Raw genomic sequence first — 14211 nt, 5'->3', positions numbered from 1 at the left:
TCTAACACAGTTACAGGTGACGCAGGTTAATGAAAATTTGGTCACGCATTTTGCCACTATTCTTATGTGTGTACAACAAGTTTTGAAGTCCTAGTCCTTTTCGTATCGTTTTTAGAGCCCGTTAAAGTGAAGAAGACTCCGCGTTTGGTGAAAACGGAGAAAATCGAGAACCAAGCTTTTATAAAGTATTGCGATTTGAAAGTCATGCCTTTATCTGAAATTAAAAAGGACCTGAAATTAAACTTATTGGTTGTGGCCAATCATATGGCACTACTAAGGTTTGGGCTGCTAATTGCAAGCAGGGCAGGAACAGCGTCCAAAATGAGCAAATATCAAAAACGCCATAGAATGTGACAAAATCCGAAAACCTTGACCCTGCTCTAGGGATGTGGATGCTGGATCCAAGACTGTGATCTCATCAGATAGCGGTGAGAATGTAAGTACATCTCCCAGGAGCAAGCTGGCGACATTCTTACCAATGGGCATGACATATGCAAGGTCTTATGTCATGTCATTCACTTCAATCCAGCTTTGGAAGAACAGTGGAGTCAGTGAAAGAACGTACATCTGTACATACTCTAATCTATTCGTTGCATACAATGTCATTCAAAGGTCAAGGTCAAGGTTAGGTCAGGTCAGGTCAGGTCACCAAAAACAAAATATAGAAAAGGGCATGTGCAACACATGTTTTATGGGTCATTTTACTCATAGAATTCAATAGGCACACTCAATAAGTGATATGGACCACCTCTGGATGAATGTCAGGTCGAGGTCAGGTCAAGGTCAGGTCAAGTGAGGTCAAGTTTTGAAGTTGGTTGTTAAGGCCTAAAAAGGTGTCTATCTGATGCAGTTTTTTCACGGCGAATCGAATGGTGCTATTTTTGTTTCCGTAGGAGGTCTAGAACTTCCAATAAAATCATTTTTCAATTTTTTTTTTGTGTCGTGACGTCATAAAATTTTGAAAAAAAACTCCCACATTTTTTAACCGACTCTTCTAAAAATTGGTATGTAGGTGCACATAGACCACTTCTTTGACATACATTCCGGTTTTCGATACACTCAAAGTTTTGGATTTTATAAATATTTTCCCAAAAGTCAGTTTTTTAACCCGGCAGTTGCTGGGGTATTTCGCCACCCACCGTTTGCTGGGGGGGGGGGGGCGTTAAACGCCCCCAGCCGATAACTCGAGAACCAATAGGCGTAGCGAAACGCACGAGGCGGCAAACGAAAGAGCGCGACGAGACGCTTCAGATGAGTACTTCAAAGTTGAATTTTGAGGTCACAGGTCGGGTCAAGGTCAGGTCAAACACCTGAAATCGGGCTTTCAGTAGCATGGACTTCAGGACTTCTCAATGGGCGCCTCTCGTCATAAACTCTGTCCAAACGATGCACAATCCATCATATATGGCCTACAAGAGTGTTAGCTCCATGTAGGGGTCAGTCAAGCATAGGTCAGGGTCAAGGTCAGGTCAACCGGGTAGGCACATATCCCCGAAAATCAAAACTGATATTCGCAGCCTGTGACACATGTTTTATAGGTAATTTGGGGCGTAAAACACGATGGTGACATTCATTTTATCATATGTGTACGTGTTTGGCTCAAAAAGTTCAATTTAAGAAATGCATGTATCATGGTCGTGAAGTAGTCACGAAAAAATGCCAAGATTCAGTTCAAGATTAATGAAAATGCGGAACTAAATAAAAACTCAGCATATATCGGACGTTTCGTGTTCGGTTTAACACTTCATCGGCGATACTCATGAGTATCGCCGATGAAGTGTTAAACCGAACACGAAACGTCCGATATATGCTGAGTTTTTATTTAATTTCAACGAAAGCTGAGTACTATATGAAAATGCGGAACGATAATCAATAATCGAAGATAGCCATTTGATTGATCATGGTATTGGCAGTCTAATGGCGTTTACGGCATGTCTGTATGTCCATTCTGTGATTTTATATGATTTTTTGAACATATGCCGTTTTTGGTCGAAAACTCAGAAATCATGACGTCACTAAAACCTCGATATCTCAAAAATTTTCCGACCGATTTTTTTGAAACTTTGTCACAATAAGCTTCAATCAATTCCCTACAAGTACCCAAAATTTGGCGCGCCTGCGGCGCGCCGTTTTTATGCTATGGCCCGGCGAAAAAAGTGGGGGCGTTTAACGCCCCCCCCCCCCAGCAACTCGCGGGTTAAGAAAAAAAATTGGGCCAACATCCAATATTTTCAAAAAACGGAGATAACCATTTGATAAACAAGGTAGAATTACGTATAACCTTTTTGTTACGTCTTGATTCCTTTAAAAATGAAAATGTTTGCGGCGTTTGAAATGTTGCCGTTCTTGAGGCGAAAATGGCGAACATGACGTCACTAAAACGTCAATTTCTCAAAAATTATCCGACGGATTTCGCTTAAATTTTCAGGGAACGTGTCAAATTGATATATGATAAGGTACTGAAAGTTTGACGTCGCTGACGTAACGCGTTTAGAAGTTATTGGCGAAAAACGGGAGGGGGCAGATTCTGCCCCCCCCCCCAGCGGGGCGCGGGTTAACGGCCTTCTTTTTCAGTTAAATAAGTCAATTTTTAATGCCCAATTATGCTAGAAACCACCAAAAACTGATGATACATGTTTAAACCTCTCCCGTGTTTGGCTTTTTTACAGCGTCTAACGTATAGGGGTCCTTCGGAACCCTCCCAGCCGTTTGGCTGATGATCGAGCTAGAGCTAGAGCTAGAGCTTTTCTTGCTGCCCGTGACAAGAGGAAGCCAAGGATACTCGGTATTAAGGTCCCAGGTCATTGATTGAACTTCCAGGTCACGTCAGCGACCCACAAGTCGTGAAAATTGGGACCTGCTAGACTTCGTAAAGTGAGGTTGGCATGGGCTTTTCGGGGTTCTGATTACGAAGTTAGTGTTAGTTTTGATCAAAGATGATGTATGCGTATATTTTGGGGTAGGGCGGGTCAGGTCAGGTCAGGTCAACCAGCAAGCGTCCTGCCGGCTATCAATAGTAGATGTTAACCACCACTGAAAGCTTGGTAATATGTTGAATGGGCACCAAAGCTACTTCTCAAATGTTCAAATGGTGTTAAATTCGAAATCAGCTCCCAAAATTACCCTGGAACCATGTGAATTCAACAAAGTGAGCCAAGGTCATCTAAGGTCAGTGAGCTTGACCTGACCCTCACGTAACCTTGACACCTACCACAATGCATGCAGCAAACATCATTTTACATATTGGAACTTTTACAACCACGCCCAGACTGGAAACGGGTGGATAATTTGGGCTGACGTACTCCGAATCGCTATTCCGGCCTGACATGGCCGCAAGAGGGTCATTTGCGTCAGGGTAATGAAATTTAAGGGTTAGGTGAACAATTGACTAACTCTAGGGTAAGTGCGACAGTGTTACTGTGCAATAAATCATGACTCGTTTAGAATGCTTGATTAATTCGTTTTTATAAATTTCACGATCATGTTAACTTGCTGTTGCGTTGCGAACACCGCTCTCCACTGCGCACCATAACACGCCCGAGCTCTCTCGGCGTCCCCTGATCTCACACGGTGGCTGGTGTGGTCGCCGGTTTTCCAGTCACCGTCTACTATTTCTGGGTCTCGGTCGGGCCCCGCCACACGCTCCGTCGCTCTACCCAGCCTCCGCAATCGCACTCAGTGTGCCGGCCCCGGCGCTCTGCCCGTCGTCTTTGTCACCCTTCGGTCCGGCGGCCACTCGGCAGAATGATCCATTCCGGGCGCCCGGCCACGATAATCTAAATGACCTTTCTGTTGAACAAGCTTTAAATCTTCGTCTTTAAATCTGAACTGCTTCCCTCCCTTATCCGAATTATCCCGGAGGCTGGAACTTTCACCAAACGAGTGTCCATTTTGCTTATTACATTTGGTTTTTGCCGCGGGGACACGGCAGTAAATTTCTCGGGCGTTTTCGGATTAAACTCATTTCATTGTATCCATTACTGAGATTGAGTGGGGCGACTTACGGCGATAAACCAGGGCAAACGTCACGCCGTAAATATGACACTCGCAAATGATAAAGAAGTCCGGACGTTCTGGGCGTCGCATGTGTCTGATCAGGCCTCTGACACGGCCCAGATCGGCCCCGAGTTTTGTCGGGGCGCGGAGCCGGACCTCGGCTGGTGAGTGCTGACTGAGTGCCGCCTCAGAGTGCCACCGACGCCACCAAACGGTAGCCGGCGCTGACGACGGACGACGGTGATTTTGGACCGCGCAGGGTGGACATTAGACTGAGTTTTTCAGACTTGAATTCTGATTGGGAGGCGCTTTTATGAAGGGGTCGCGGAGTACGATGAAATGACGTATACGATGAAACGGTGGACTGAGAAGACGTGTGACAAAGAGACGAGTCATGCTATCGCTTACACGCATTGAAGCAATCAAAGGTAGTAATTCATTTGCTTTCCTCTTAGATTGCTTGCATGCAAAAATTTAGCTCACATATTAACAGTTTGTGCATTACGAATAGGTGTCACAGCTTGAAAAAAAAACTCATTTCTTCAAGCAACAAATCTTTAGAAATGCTAATTTCGTTTGTCACAGTTGATAGAAACTCTCTTTCAATGCTCTATCTCCTCCCATTCAGGGCAAATACCGATGTAGCGGGTTTGTCGGACTACCAGTACAACAATTATTGCTTGTTTTCAAAGAAATGCTTACCTTTGGCGACTTACCTCTCAATGGCACTGGAGTTGTGTTTGAGATGCCACCGAACAAAGCAATGACATTCATTTCAATCAGCGGGTTAAATGATGCCGCAGGACTGTGTAGCTGTGTCTAATCACTTTGCCAATAATTGGGAAACCGGACCTTTGCAAAATTTTAATGACTTTACGAAGAGTTTCCTTCTACATAAAGCTGGTTGACGTGTTGTATTCAAAGCATCCCAGTCTACCTCGACGTACGATGTTGTTTTGAGAGTGCTTGATAATTATTGTGTCGTCAAACGGAGAACTCTCTACAGCGTGTCTCGACGTTGATCATTGATCATTGTTTTGTTAAACGCGCAAAGCTATTGCCACTTCACCTATTTAGTTGAACAATGTGCAGCCAGATTTTGTGGTAAAGTAAGAGCTATCTTGCTGAAGTAGGTTCAGATTATAGGAAACCAATACTGTGTGGGTTTTGTAGTCATTTTCATCAACTGTGTAAGTGGCTATACTAATCAATGATGAAGAATAGGTCAAGTAATCTATGGAGTCACCTACGTGATCAATCGCTCAAATTAATACAAGATTACGCTTTGGTGCTATTTCATCGCTCGTGATCTCAGACGTTTTGAGCTCATTTCGTATGATAGTTTGATCGCACTAATGAAGTTCAAGATCAACCAAACCATTTTTAGTTCACATGCAAGCAATTTATTGGTGTGGGGAAATTGCTCCCAGTTTCACAACACAAATTGTTCAGCTGTTAACACCAATCAAGATCAAATCCTCAAAGAAAGCGGAAAACTTCGAATTCTTTGCGAATGTGGATAGTTCCCATTAACTATTCACGTTAACGGCTAAAAATCCAATTGCAGGGCGGACGTATATTTTCAGATTAGCTCCACCCACGTGCATTATACATAGCGAGGGCAGGTCTAATGGCTGACGCGGAGCCATTAACTGGTTAACTCGTTCAACAGTTTCCAGCTGATTGAACTGTTTGGAACAAAAATGTCCGATAGTGGCTGCATTTCCACGCATTAATTGTCAGACGATGAATTCGTTCATAAGTCACCCAGAAGTTGCCCTTTGTGACGTTGCACATTTGCGTATCACACAGATAGGAAAATGATATAGATCTCATATTGAAAAAGCGACGCAGCGACCAAGAATGTTTCTTTCATAATTCACTTGCATTCGTTCGAAAGTTCGATAAAGGCAATATGCAATAGAGCAATGGAGAGGTTGATATTGTGCGCTCTGCAGTCTGGCCGAAGCAGAGTCCTGCCGTCGGAACTCAGTCATTAGCGGATGGAAAACGGGCCATGTATTCCCGGTTCATTTAATGCCCCCTACTTATTCTGTAACCAAAACGACACACAAAAGAGCAGAAACCTACTGCGTGCGATTTCTCACAAAACGTCGTTGATGCTCGACTGTACAGAATGCCTTGTGACTTTCCTTTTATAATGCACCTCTTTTCCAGGGTGGTCTCTATTTTTGGAGAGTTTATTGAAGGCCGGAGGCTCCAAGACACTTCAAGTCCAAGACAACGAATGAAAATATGACGAATCAACAAGGTATGCTCAGAAATTCATGTGATGGATACAAATAGGATTTTTCGTTCCGCTAGCTATTGATAAAACCATCTGCATGTCACAGGTCAGTTTTGAGCCAGGTCAGCTTACCGACATAAGATAAAAAATTGAAGTCTTAGATTCGATTCGGTTAAGTGGCCTGAGTCTTCCCCATCGATTACAAGATTGCACAGTTCGATAAAGGTTGCAATACCCTTTCAAATTTTGTGGAGCATAATAGACCACTTTTTATAAAGGTATTCCTTCGCACATTGAAACAACCTCGCGCACTGAGTCCCTTCAGCTGCGCTAAGCTGGTTTAACACCAAGCGCTATTCTTCTGGTTTAAAAGCTTAACATTTTCTCGGTTTCGCTCTTCTTATTCCACATGTGTTTTCCATGACAACTTCATGAACTAGCCCGAGGCATTTCCAGCGTATTACCCAATCATCCATGAATGGCTACCAGTCCCTTCCTTGTTCTGTATAGCTACCGATACCGCCTTTCTGTTGTCATTATTCATCCTGCCGCTACTGGCAGCTGAATGCAGATCCGATCTTCTGTCCGCGGTCGGTTACAACAAACGCCCCATCGCGCTGCGATCCTCTATCCGTCGGCTCGCGCGCGTCGGCGGCGTCGACGGCATCGGCGGCGGCGGCGGCGGCGTAGGCACGCGCGCGAGCGGCGTCCAAGCGTGCACCATTATTTGTGTGATCGGCTCGCTCACCCGCTCGGCGGCTCGCCCGCTCGCCCGTTCGGCGGCTCGCCCGCCACCGCTTATCGGTCGTGCGCTTCATCTCACCGCGCCGCACATCAATTTCAATATTCACCGTAGCGCTCCGGTCGATGACGTCATGGGGAGGGGAGGGGACGGGAGCAATGGGTCGCGAAGGCGGCAGCGTGAGGATCGCGGGGAGCCGTAAACGCGTGGGTTCTGACTGATGGGGCGAGCAGGGTCAGATGGGAAGGAAGCGGTGGTCAGCCAGCCACAAGTAATTTATGCGCAGTGACTTCTGAGTGGGCTGTACTTTTATTCTGTTCCGCGGTGTCTCTCGTCCAATCAAAGACTTGCACGGATAACTTGTCGGAAAATAATTCAGTTATCTAGCACATATATAAGACTCCTTTGGCATTTGAAATAATAGGTGATTGTGAAGGTAAAGACAGTTCTGATGTTTCAGAGGGAGCAACTCTCGGCCTGCCTTCGAAGCGAGAGGAGATGGCAGGCGCCCAGACAGGACGACAGAACTGCGCCGGGTGCGGCAAACCCATCAGCGACAGGTCAGACCAATCGCATGACCAATTAATGACCGTAAACCAGGCAGGGACCGGGAGACACTTCACGCTGGCCAGGGGACAGGGACACTTGTGGGGATACTTGTCTTGGGGAAAAGCCATCTTACTTTCCCTTATCAAGTGTGCAAACTGTGCACACCACCGGGAAAAAAAGCTCGTTTCAGTTAAATGTGAAGCCCTGTAGAATGTAATGTACCGCACCAGCCCTGTACCGATTCGATCATGTCTGGCTTCAGGTATATGCTGCGCGCGCTGGACCTCCTCTGGCACGAGGACTGTTTGAAGTGCGGCTGCTGCGACTGCCGACTGGGGGAGGTCGGCTCCTCGCTCTACACAAAGGCCAACCTGATACTCTGCAAACGCGACTACCTCAGGTGAGTCTGATAGAGGTGGAAGACTATCCGGGGACTACACCTCAGGTGAACCTAGGCAGAGCCATAGAGAACTATACCGGGTCTAAGCGTCAAGTGAGCCTACACAGAGCCATATGGGACTATCCCCGAGCCATGTGTTAGGCGAGCCTCGATGGATTTTTTACGGTGGCGATTGGCTCTAACAATTACGCCTACTTGGTGCGAAGCAATCTATACAGTTTTGTAGTCGTATGCTGCAATCAACTACCTCTAATATGAAACTTTCTATTTTGATTATAGCTTGGAAGCATGGATTGTTTTGCGCGTTACCCAATGTATGGCAAACATTGGAACGTCTTCGTTCTCAACTCACTAGTAACGGAAGCGCTTGATTCTATGCAGTGTGTAGTGAGTGACATTTTCGGCATCCTTTTTCTTCCACAAGTCAAGAACGTTGCATTAGGAATAAAGTAAATCACTCCCCATTACGCTATTAGTCAGGGAGGGCAGCACCGTTATCGTTATCCAGCTAAACGTTTGCATGTCACATAGCTGCAGGTGGACCTAATCGGCGGAGATCCTCATTGGTAACTGGAAGCAATAAGATCTTGGCAATGGTACAGCGTAGCCCGTCTATTTCTCCTGGCAGCACAAGACTACCCCAGTCGCTATCCACGCCCTCAGGCGGCTTTTGTCGTGATTCCAGCGGGCCCTCACGCGGACCCACACTTTATCGGTGTCATCACGATTTAAATTCGGATACCGGTCACTAATCCACAGCGGCGGCCCGGCCCTTTGTGCTGCTGCGGCGACTAAATTGTCCCATCCATTTCAGACCATTGGTGCCGCAAATACGGCAATTTATGTTTTCTCGCTGCTGGTGAGATCCGAGCAGATGGCACCGGTATACCGAAGCGGCGGCCCGCAGCCTTCTGAATTATCACCCGGCCCGCCGAGACCAGCCATGATTTAACGGCACCTATGCAGATTCTGCGCGCCGCCTTTATAAGCCCCCCGGGCTCATATTTTGTTTGTTAGTATTCATACGGCAGTTGGTAACTCATTAGTTGCGGCGACGGGGATTCGAAGCAGCCCAACTTTAAATGCGCTAACAACCACAGGAAGAATACAAAGCGGAAACAGTTTGTCTCGTTGGAGTAATCTTATGATTACCGTGTCTGAACGAACGTCTCCAGTTTGGCCGCTGATTCACAGCTGAATCGTCAGTCAATGTGATCTGTTGAAAGGTCCCTTCCATTGACTATAGGGTGAACAGCGCATTGATCTATTTAACCGAAGCCTTCACCTTGTCATATTACAAATTGGACAATGGATCAGCATGGTTCAGGCAAAGAGTTCAGTGGATTTAAGTGATGCGTATCATGCATAACGCATAATGCATTAAAATGCATCATATGACGCATAATGAATAGGTAGGTGTATTGTATACGTAATATGTACGCACATACGCAATGTATTATACTTCTTCCTCGCTGATTTGGAATTCGACACTCACTGTTTTGCTGTCCAGGCTGAAATCCTCCAATTATTCATTTAAAGTGTATCATCTAATTCACTAAGACAGGGCTTTCAGCATCTTTTACCAACTTTGATTTAGTGCGGCTCGCCTCCCTAGCTAGGCGTCATCAATTATTCTCAGCGACGGAATATGTCACATTGAATCACCGAAACTCGCAAGTGTTGTTTGTCACACCGTCCCACTCATTTCCCCTTGAAAAGAAAACGTCTCAGTGATCTGAGTGAGGCACAAGCCCGGCCCCATTAAATAAGCTTGGTCCAAGTGTGGAAGAAAATGAGTGCTACAGCTGTCTGCTCGCTCCCACATCTCGTTAGAAATAAGGTAGAAATTATGATCCAGTCTCACGGCTCAATGTCATGCGCAAGGGAAATAAAAACCTCTCATATCGGAGCTTGAATGAAACTTGCGAAACTTTACTTCCAAGTCTCTATAACTGTGACCTCATCTTTGCTTCTGCCCCGGTTTCCGACCGTCCAAAATCCCTCACCCTCCCCACTAAATTTTCTCTCTCCCACCACAAACCCAGCTAGATCTCGAGATCTCTCTCCAGCTGTGTCAGCCCTTGCGACGCTCCCCTATCCAATGTGTCCCACTCGGTTCAACATGTGGCTTCCCTTCGCTTCGTTTCGCCACCGCCACCACCGCCGCCGCCGCCGCCGCCGTCCGATAAAGGCGGCTCCGTATAATTGAGTCGGCGTGATTGAGTTTTGTAAATGTTCCCGAGGGCGTTTTGGCGCTGCTATCGGACTCTCGTCATAATGTGCGGCTTACATTTTCTGGTTATTATACGGTATTGAGGGAGCGCCTCGGCCGATTAGAGGCGCGATACCACGCTCGGATTAGACTGGTGGCGGAGGCAGCGAATGCTGAGAGCTGCCGCGGACGCGCCGCGGAGGGACGGCTGTAACAGTCGAGAACGTGCTCTGGCGATTGGCCGTTGATGGTCGGCATATGCTGCGAGCAGAGGGGAAAATATGCAGAACATTCCTGGCTTCTTTCAATTATTCTTTTATACAAGGATAATGGAACATTAACTTTTTCATGTTTCCATGATTCAATAAAATGCCTATAGAAGCCGGGCGTCCACTAAGAACATCCTACGGGCATGTAGCATAGGCCAATTTTTAGTGAGTTCCCCATCATTACTAACAATGCATTACTATGTTTCAGACTGTTCGGGAGCACAGGATACTGTTCGGCTTGCAATAAGGTAATACCTGCCTTCGAAATGGTGATGCGAGCAAGAAACAACGTCTACCATTTGGAATGTTTCGCCTGCCAACAGTGCAACCACAGGTACAGTTCCAACCTTTGGCATTGTTCCATTTTCGACCGTATTTTAGGTCATGTTTGCGTCGGTTTCGGGTCAGGTATTTCAACTTAATTGCATTGCGTGTCGTTCATTTAAAAATGGAGTGTTAATCAGTGGCACAGAGTCCCGACACGACTGTGGCAATATTATGATGATACTTGTCCTACACCGATCAACAAGCTCGTCTTTGTAACTTGCATTTGGTCTTTTCAACGGGACTCTAATTAAACACTGTTTGTGAAACTCCTCAATGTCTCAGAATGTAGCAATTTCACCTTGACGTGCACTTTTACAAATGACGTGAAAATGAGTGCAGGTAATAAAACGCACACACTTGCGATTGTACGCATTATCAAAAAAAGGTGATTGAAACAAATTTGCGTAAGCTTGCCACCATTTCAAGTATGATGCATAAATTTGGCGAGAAGCAACCCCCAACTGATCATGAATTCTTAAGGCATTTCCAATGTTAACAGGTTTTGCGTCGGTGACAAATTTTACCTGTGCGATAACAAGATATTGTGTGAGTACGACTACGAGGAGCGTCTGGTGTTTGCTTCGATGACGTTCAACCCGACCGCCATCGCGCACATCAAACGGTCCACGTCCCATCTGCCGGTGAGTGATGCCGCCTGTTCATTTTCTTTGGGGGGGGGGGCTGTGTTGTACTGTGCAGTGTTGTCCGTTGTGCTTCTACCTCTGGCTTTGCAACCCGTCTGTTATGCAGTTCAGCTGCTCCCGGCTTTGGCATATCATTGGTGCAGTCCTCAGTTCTCTTTCCGACTGTCGGAATCGGAATTATTCGTCGGAAAATTGTCCGCTCATTTGCTTTACCCATTTGACGAGTAGCAATAATTATAACAATTAAGCAGCATTATTTAATTAGCCAAATGGAAAAATCATAAATCGAACTGCAACAGTGCCACTGCAATATTTCTGTCTCCAACCTTTCCAGTCGTCTACCACAAGTTCCATCTGTCCTTACGTTTAGCTCCTGTTGCAGTGTCCCACCACCACGGCGTCTGGCCCGACCCACAACCTCTCACAGCCGCAGCAGCAGCAGCAGCAGCAGCAGCAGCCGCAGCAGCAGCAGCAGCAGCGGGCAACCGGCGGGGCGGCTCAGTACACCCAGCCGCCGCCACCGCCGCCGCCGCCGCCGCCGCCGCCCGGTACGGTGACCCTCGCCCCGCCGGCAGCGGAGGTGACCTCCCTCAGTAGCGGATATGACAGTCCCGACTCGCCGCTGCTCGACAAGTGAACGACAGAGGTTAGATCAGTGACAGGTGAATCTGAAACATTGCTGGATATCAGGTGAAGCTCGGAGTGATTGACGGAGGAATCACGGAACGCTGCTGTATGTATGTATGTACATACATACCATGCCGAGCTATGAAACACTGTTGTATTTACGGCAACTAAATCGTGGAACACCGCTAAACAACATTAAGTGGAAGGAATGGTCAACACGGGAACACCTCCAGACATTAAACAGGGGGTAGGTATTAAATACTGATAATTCTCAACATTGAACAGCAATGGACGATGGACAGTGAACAGTAGAACAATGTTCAGCGAGCGCTAGAGCAGTTGCTCAGTGAACGTCGGATGGCAGGGTACTTTGCGACACGACAGCGTAGGATGTTGACGTTTACAATAGTCGCTCCGATAAACCCATGCATTTGGTCAGAACATGTGAAAACAATGCAGTGGTATGGTACTTACGCGGTCGTGAGTAACTACGTAACTATTGCTGTGTTGCGTGATGTTCAGAAAGGATGATACGAAATGAAACGAAGGCAGGCCCACAAGGTGTGAGAAATATGGCATGTGATCGATGTGACATGCTCGAACCAAGATGAACGATAGCTACGTAAAGTTTAAGTGAATGTGCCAACAAGTTACGATAGTGACAGCAACCGGTGAATTCAGATGTGTGGTCACAGTTTTTTTAGAGCGGGGTTACACGTGTCTACCCTTAGACACATTTGCAGCGCTGTTTATCTAGCTCAGTGGCATCTTCACTCCATATGTGTTGGGTGTTGAATTGCTGGGCTATGTCAAATTGAAACGGGTCGTGCAAGCTTCGTAGCTCATTCTTTTTAGAACGTTTTAGCAATGTTCGTTTTTATGTTCAACTAGATATTTTCTGCCTGGAGCCTGGATGAGTTGTATGTTCATTGTGCATTATTGGTCTCAATTGGTTGTGACAGCTTACACGTATTTTTGCTGTGGGCATGGGTTCGTAGTACAAACATGGTCCAAAGAGTCTCCGAGCATGCTTGACATTGATGTGTTATACAGTTTCTTCCAGTAGTCTAGCCACATAGGCAACTAGCGAGCAACGCTAGCGTTCTATCATCATTTCAACATTATGACAGTTCATCGCTAGTCTGGATTGCGTCTGGGCGTGGAAGTATGTGGAATTCGCTTGTATCTGTGTCACATGCGCTGCAACTTGACGTTATTTCATTGCGTCCCGCATAGCATATCCTAAGGCTTGTTGAATGCGTTGCGTTAAATCGAATTCTAGTCGTTTACAATGCTGAGGTGGTGTTGTGTAAATACACTGATCCCAATTGGTTACTAGTCTGTGATTCAAGCTCCTCGCGTTTCACGTGTGAATAGAAAACAAGCTTAGAAAGCCTTTGTTCCGTCTCAAGAAGGGCCCTCCTTGGTTTGACTGGCTTGTCAGTTGAGATTTGGTAAAACGAACTAAGGGGAGATGTGAGACATACAAAAACAAACAAACAAAGAGAGAGGTGGTATAGGAGGAGAAGAAAGGGGAGGCAAAAATAGAAGAAGGGGAGGGAGAAAGCGAAGAAAGAGGCAGAAAGAGAGACAGACAGACAGACAGACAGACAGATAGGCGTACAGATGCATGCGGACAGTCAGTCAAACAGACAGACAGACAGACAGACAGACAGACAGACAGACAGACAGACAGACAGACAGACAGACAGACAGACAGACAGACAGACAGACAGACAGACAGACAGACAGACAGACAGACAGACAGACAGACAGACAGACAGACAGACAGACAGACAGACAGACAGACAGACAGACAGACAGACAGACAGACAGACAGACAGACAGACAGACAGACAGACAGACAGACAGACAGACAGACAGACAGACAGACAGACAGACAGACAGACAGACAGACAGACAGACAGACAGACAGACAGACAGACAGACAGACAGACAGACAGACAGACAGACAGACAGACAGACAGACAGACAGACAGACAGACAGACAGACAGACAGACAGACAGACAGACAGACAGACAGACAGACAGACAGACAGACAGACAGACAGACAGACAGACAGACAGACAGACAGACAGACAGACAGACAGACAGACAGACAGACAGACAGACAGACAGACAGACAGACAGACAGACAGACAGACAGACAGACAGACAGACAGACAGACAGACAGA

The 14211-nt window shown here is 46.5% G+C and overlaps 1 protein-coding gene across 1 annotated transcript; it reads left to right on the top strand.

The window, feature by feature from the left end:
* Positions 1–7442: 7442 nt before the first annotated feature.
* LOC122365545 (LIM domain only protein 3-like) lies at positions 7443–13349 on the top strand. The gene is made up of 5 exons (XM_043336836.1): positions 7443–7546; positions 7798–7935; positions 10625–10750; positions 11243–11384; positions 11770–13349. The coding sequence occupies exons 1-5, from the start codon at positions 7485–7487 to the stop codon at positions 12022–12024; spliced, it is 723 nt and encodes a 240-aa protein (XP_043192771.1). The 5' UTR covers positions 7443–7484; the 3' UTR covers positions 12025–13349.
* The last annotated feature ends 862 nt before the right edge of the window (positions 13350–14211 follow it).

Source organism: Amphibalanus amphitrite, unplaced genomic scaffold, assembly GCF_019059575.1.
Source record: "Amphibalanus amphitrite isolate SeventyFive unplaced genomic scaffold, NRLGWU_Aamphi_draft 000747F_arrow, whole genome shotgun sequence".
NCBI lineage: Eukaryota > Metazoa > Arthropoda > Thecostraca > Balanomorpha > Balanidae > Amphibalanus > Amphibalanus amphitrite.
This window is presented reverse-complemented; position numbering and strand designations above follow the sequence as displayed.

What these genes read in the sequence shown, in the direction of transcription:
- LOC122365545 (XM_043336836.1), top strand. Translation starts at nt 7,485, where the DNA reads ATGGCAGGCGCCCAGACAGGACGACAGAACTGCGCCGGGTGCGGCAAA. An exon ending in GGCAAACCCATCAGCGACAG is followed by an intron (nt 7,547 to 7,797) that starts GTCAGACCAATC and finishes GTCTGGCTTCAG; the next exon opens with GTATATGCTGCGCGCGCTGG. An exon ending in TGCAAACGCGACTACCTCAG is followed by an intron (nt 7,936 to 10,624) that starts GTGAGTCTGATA and finishes ACTATGTTTCAG; the next exon opens with ACTGTTCGGGAGCACAGGAT.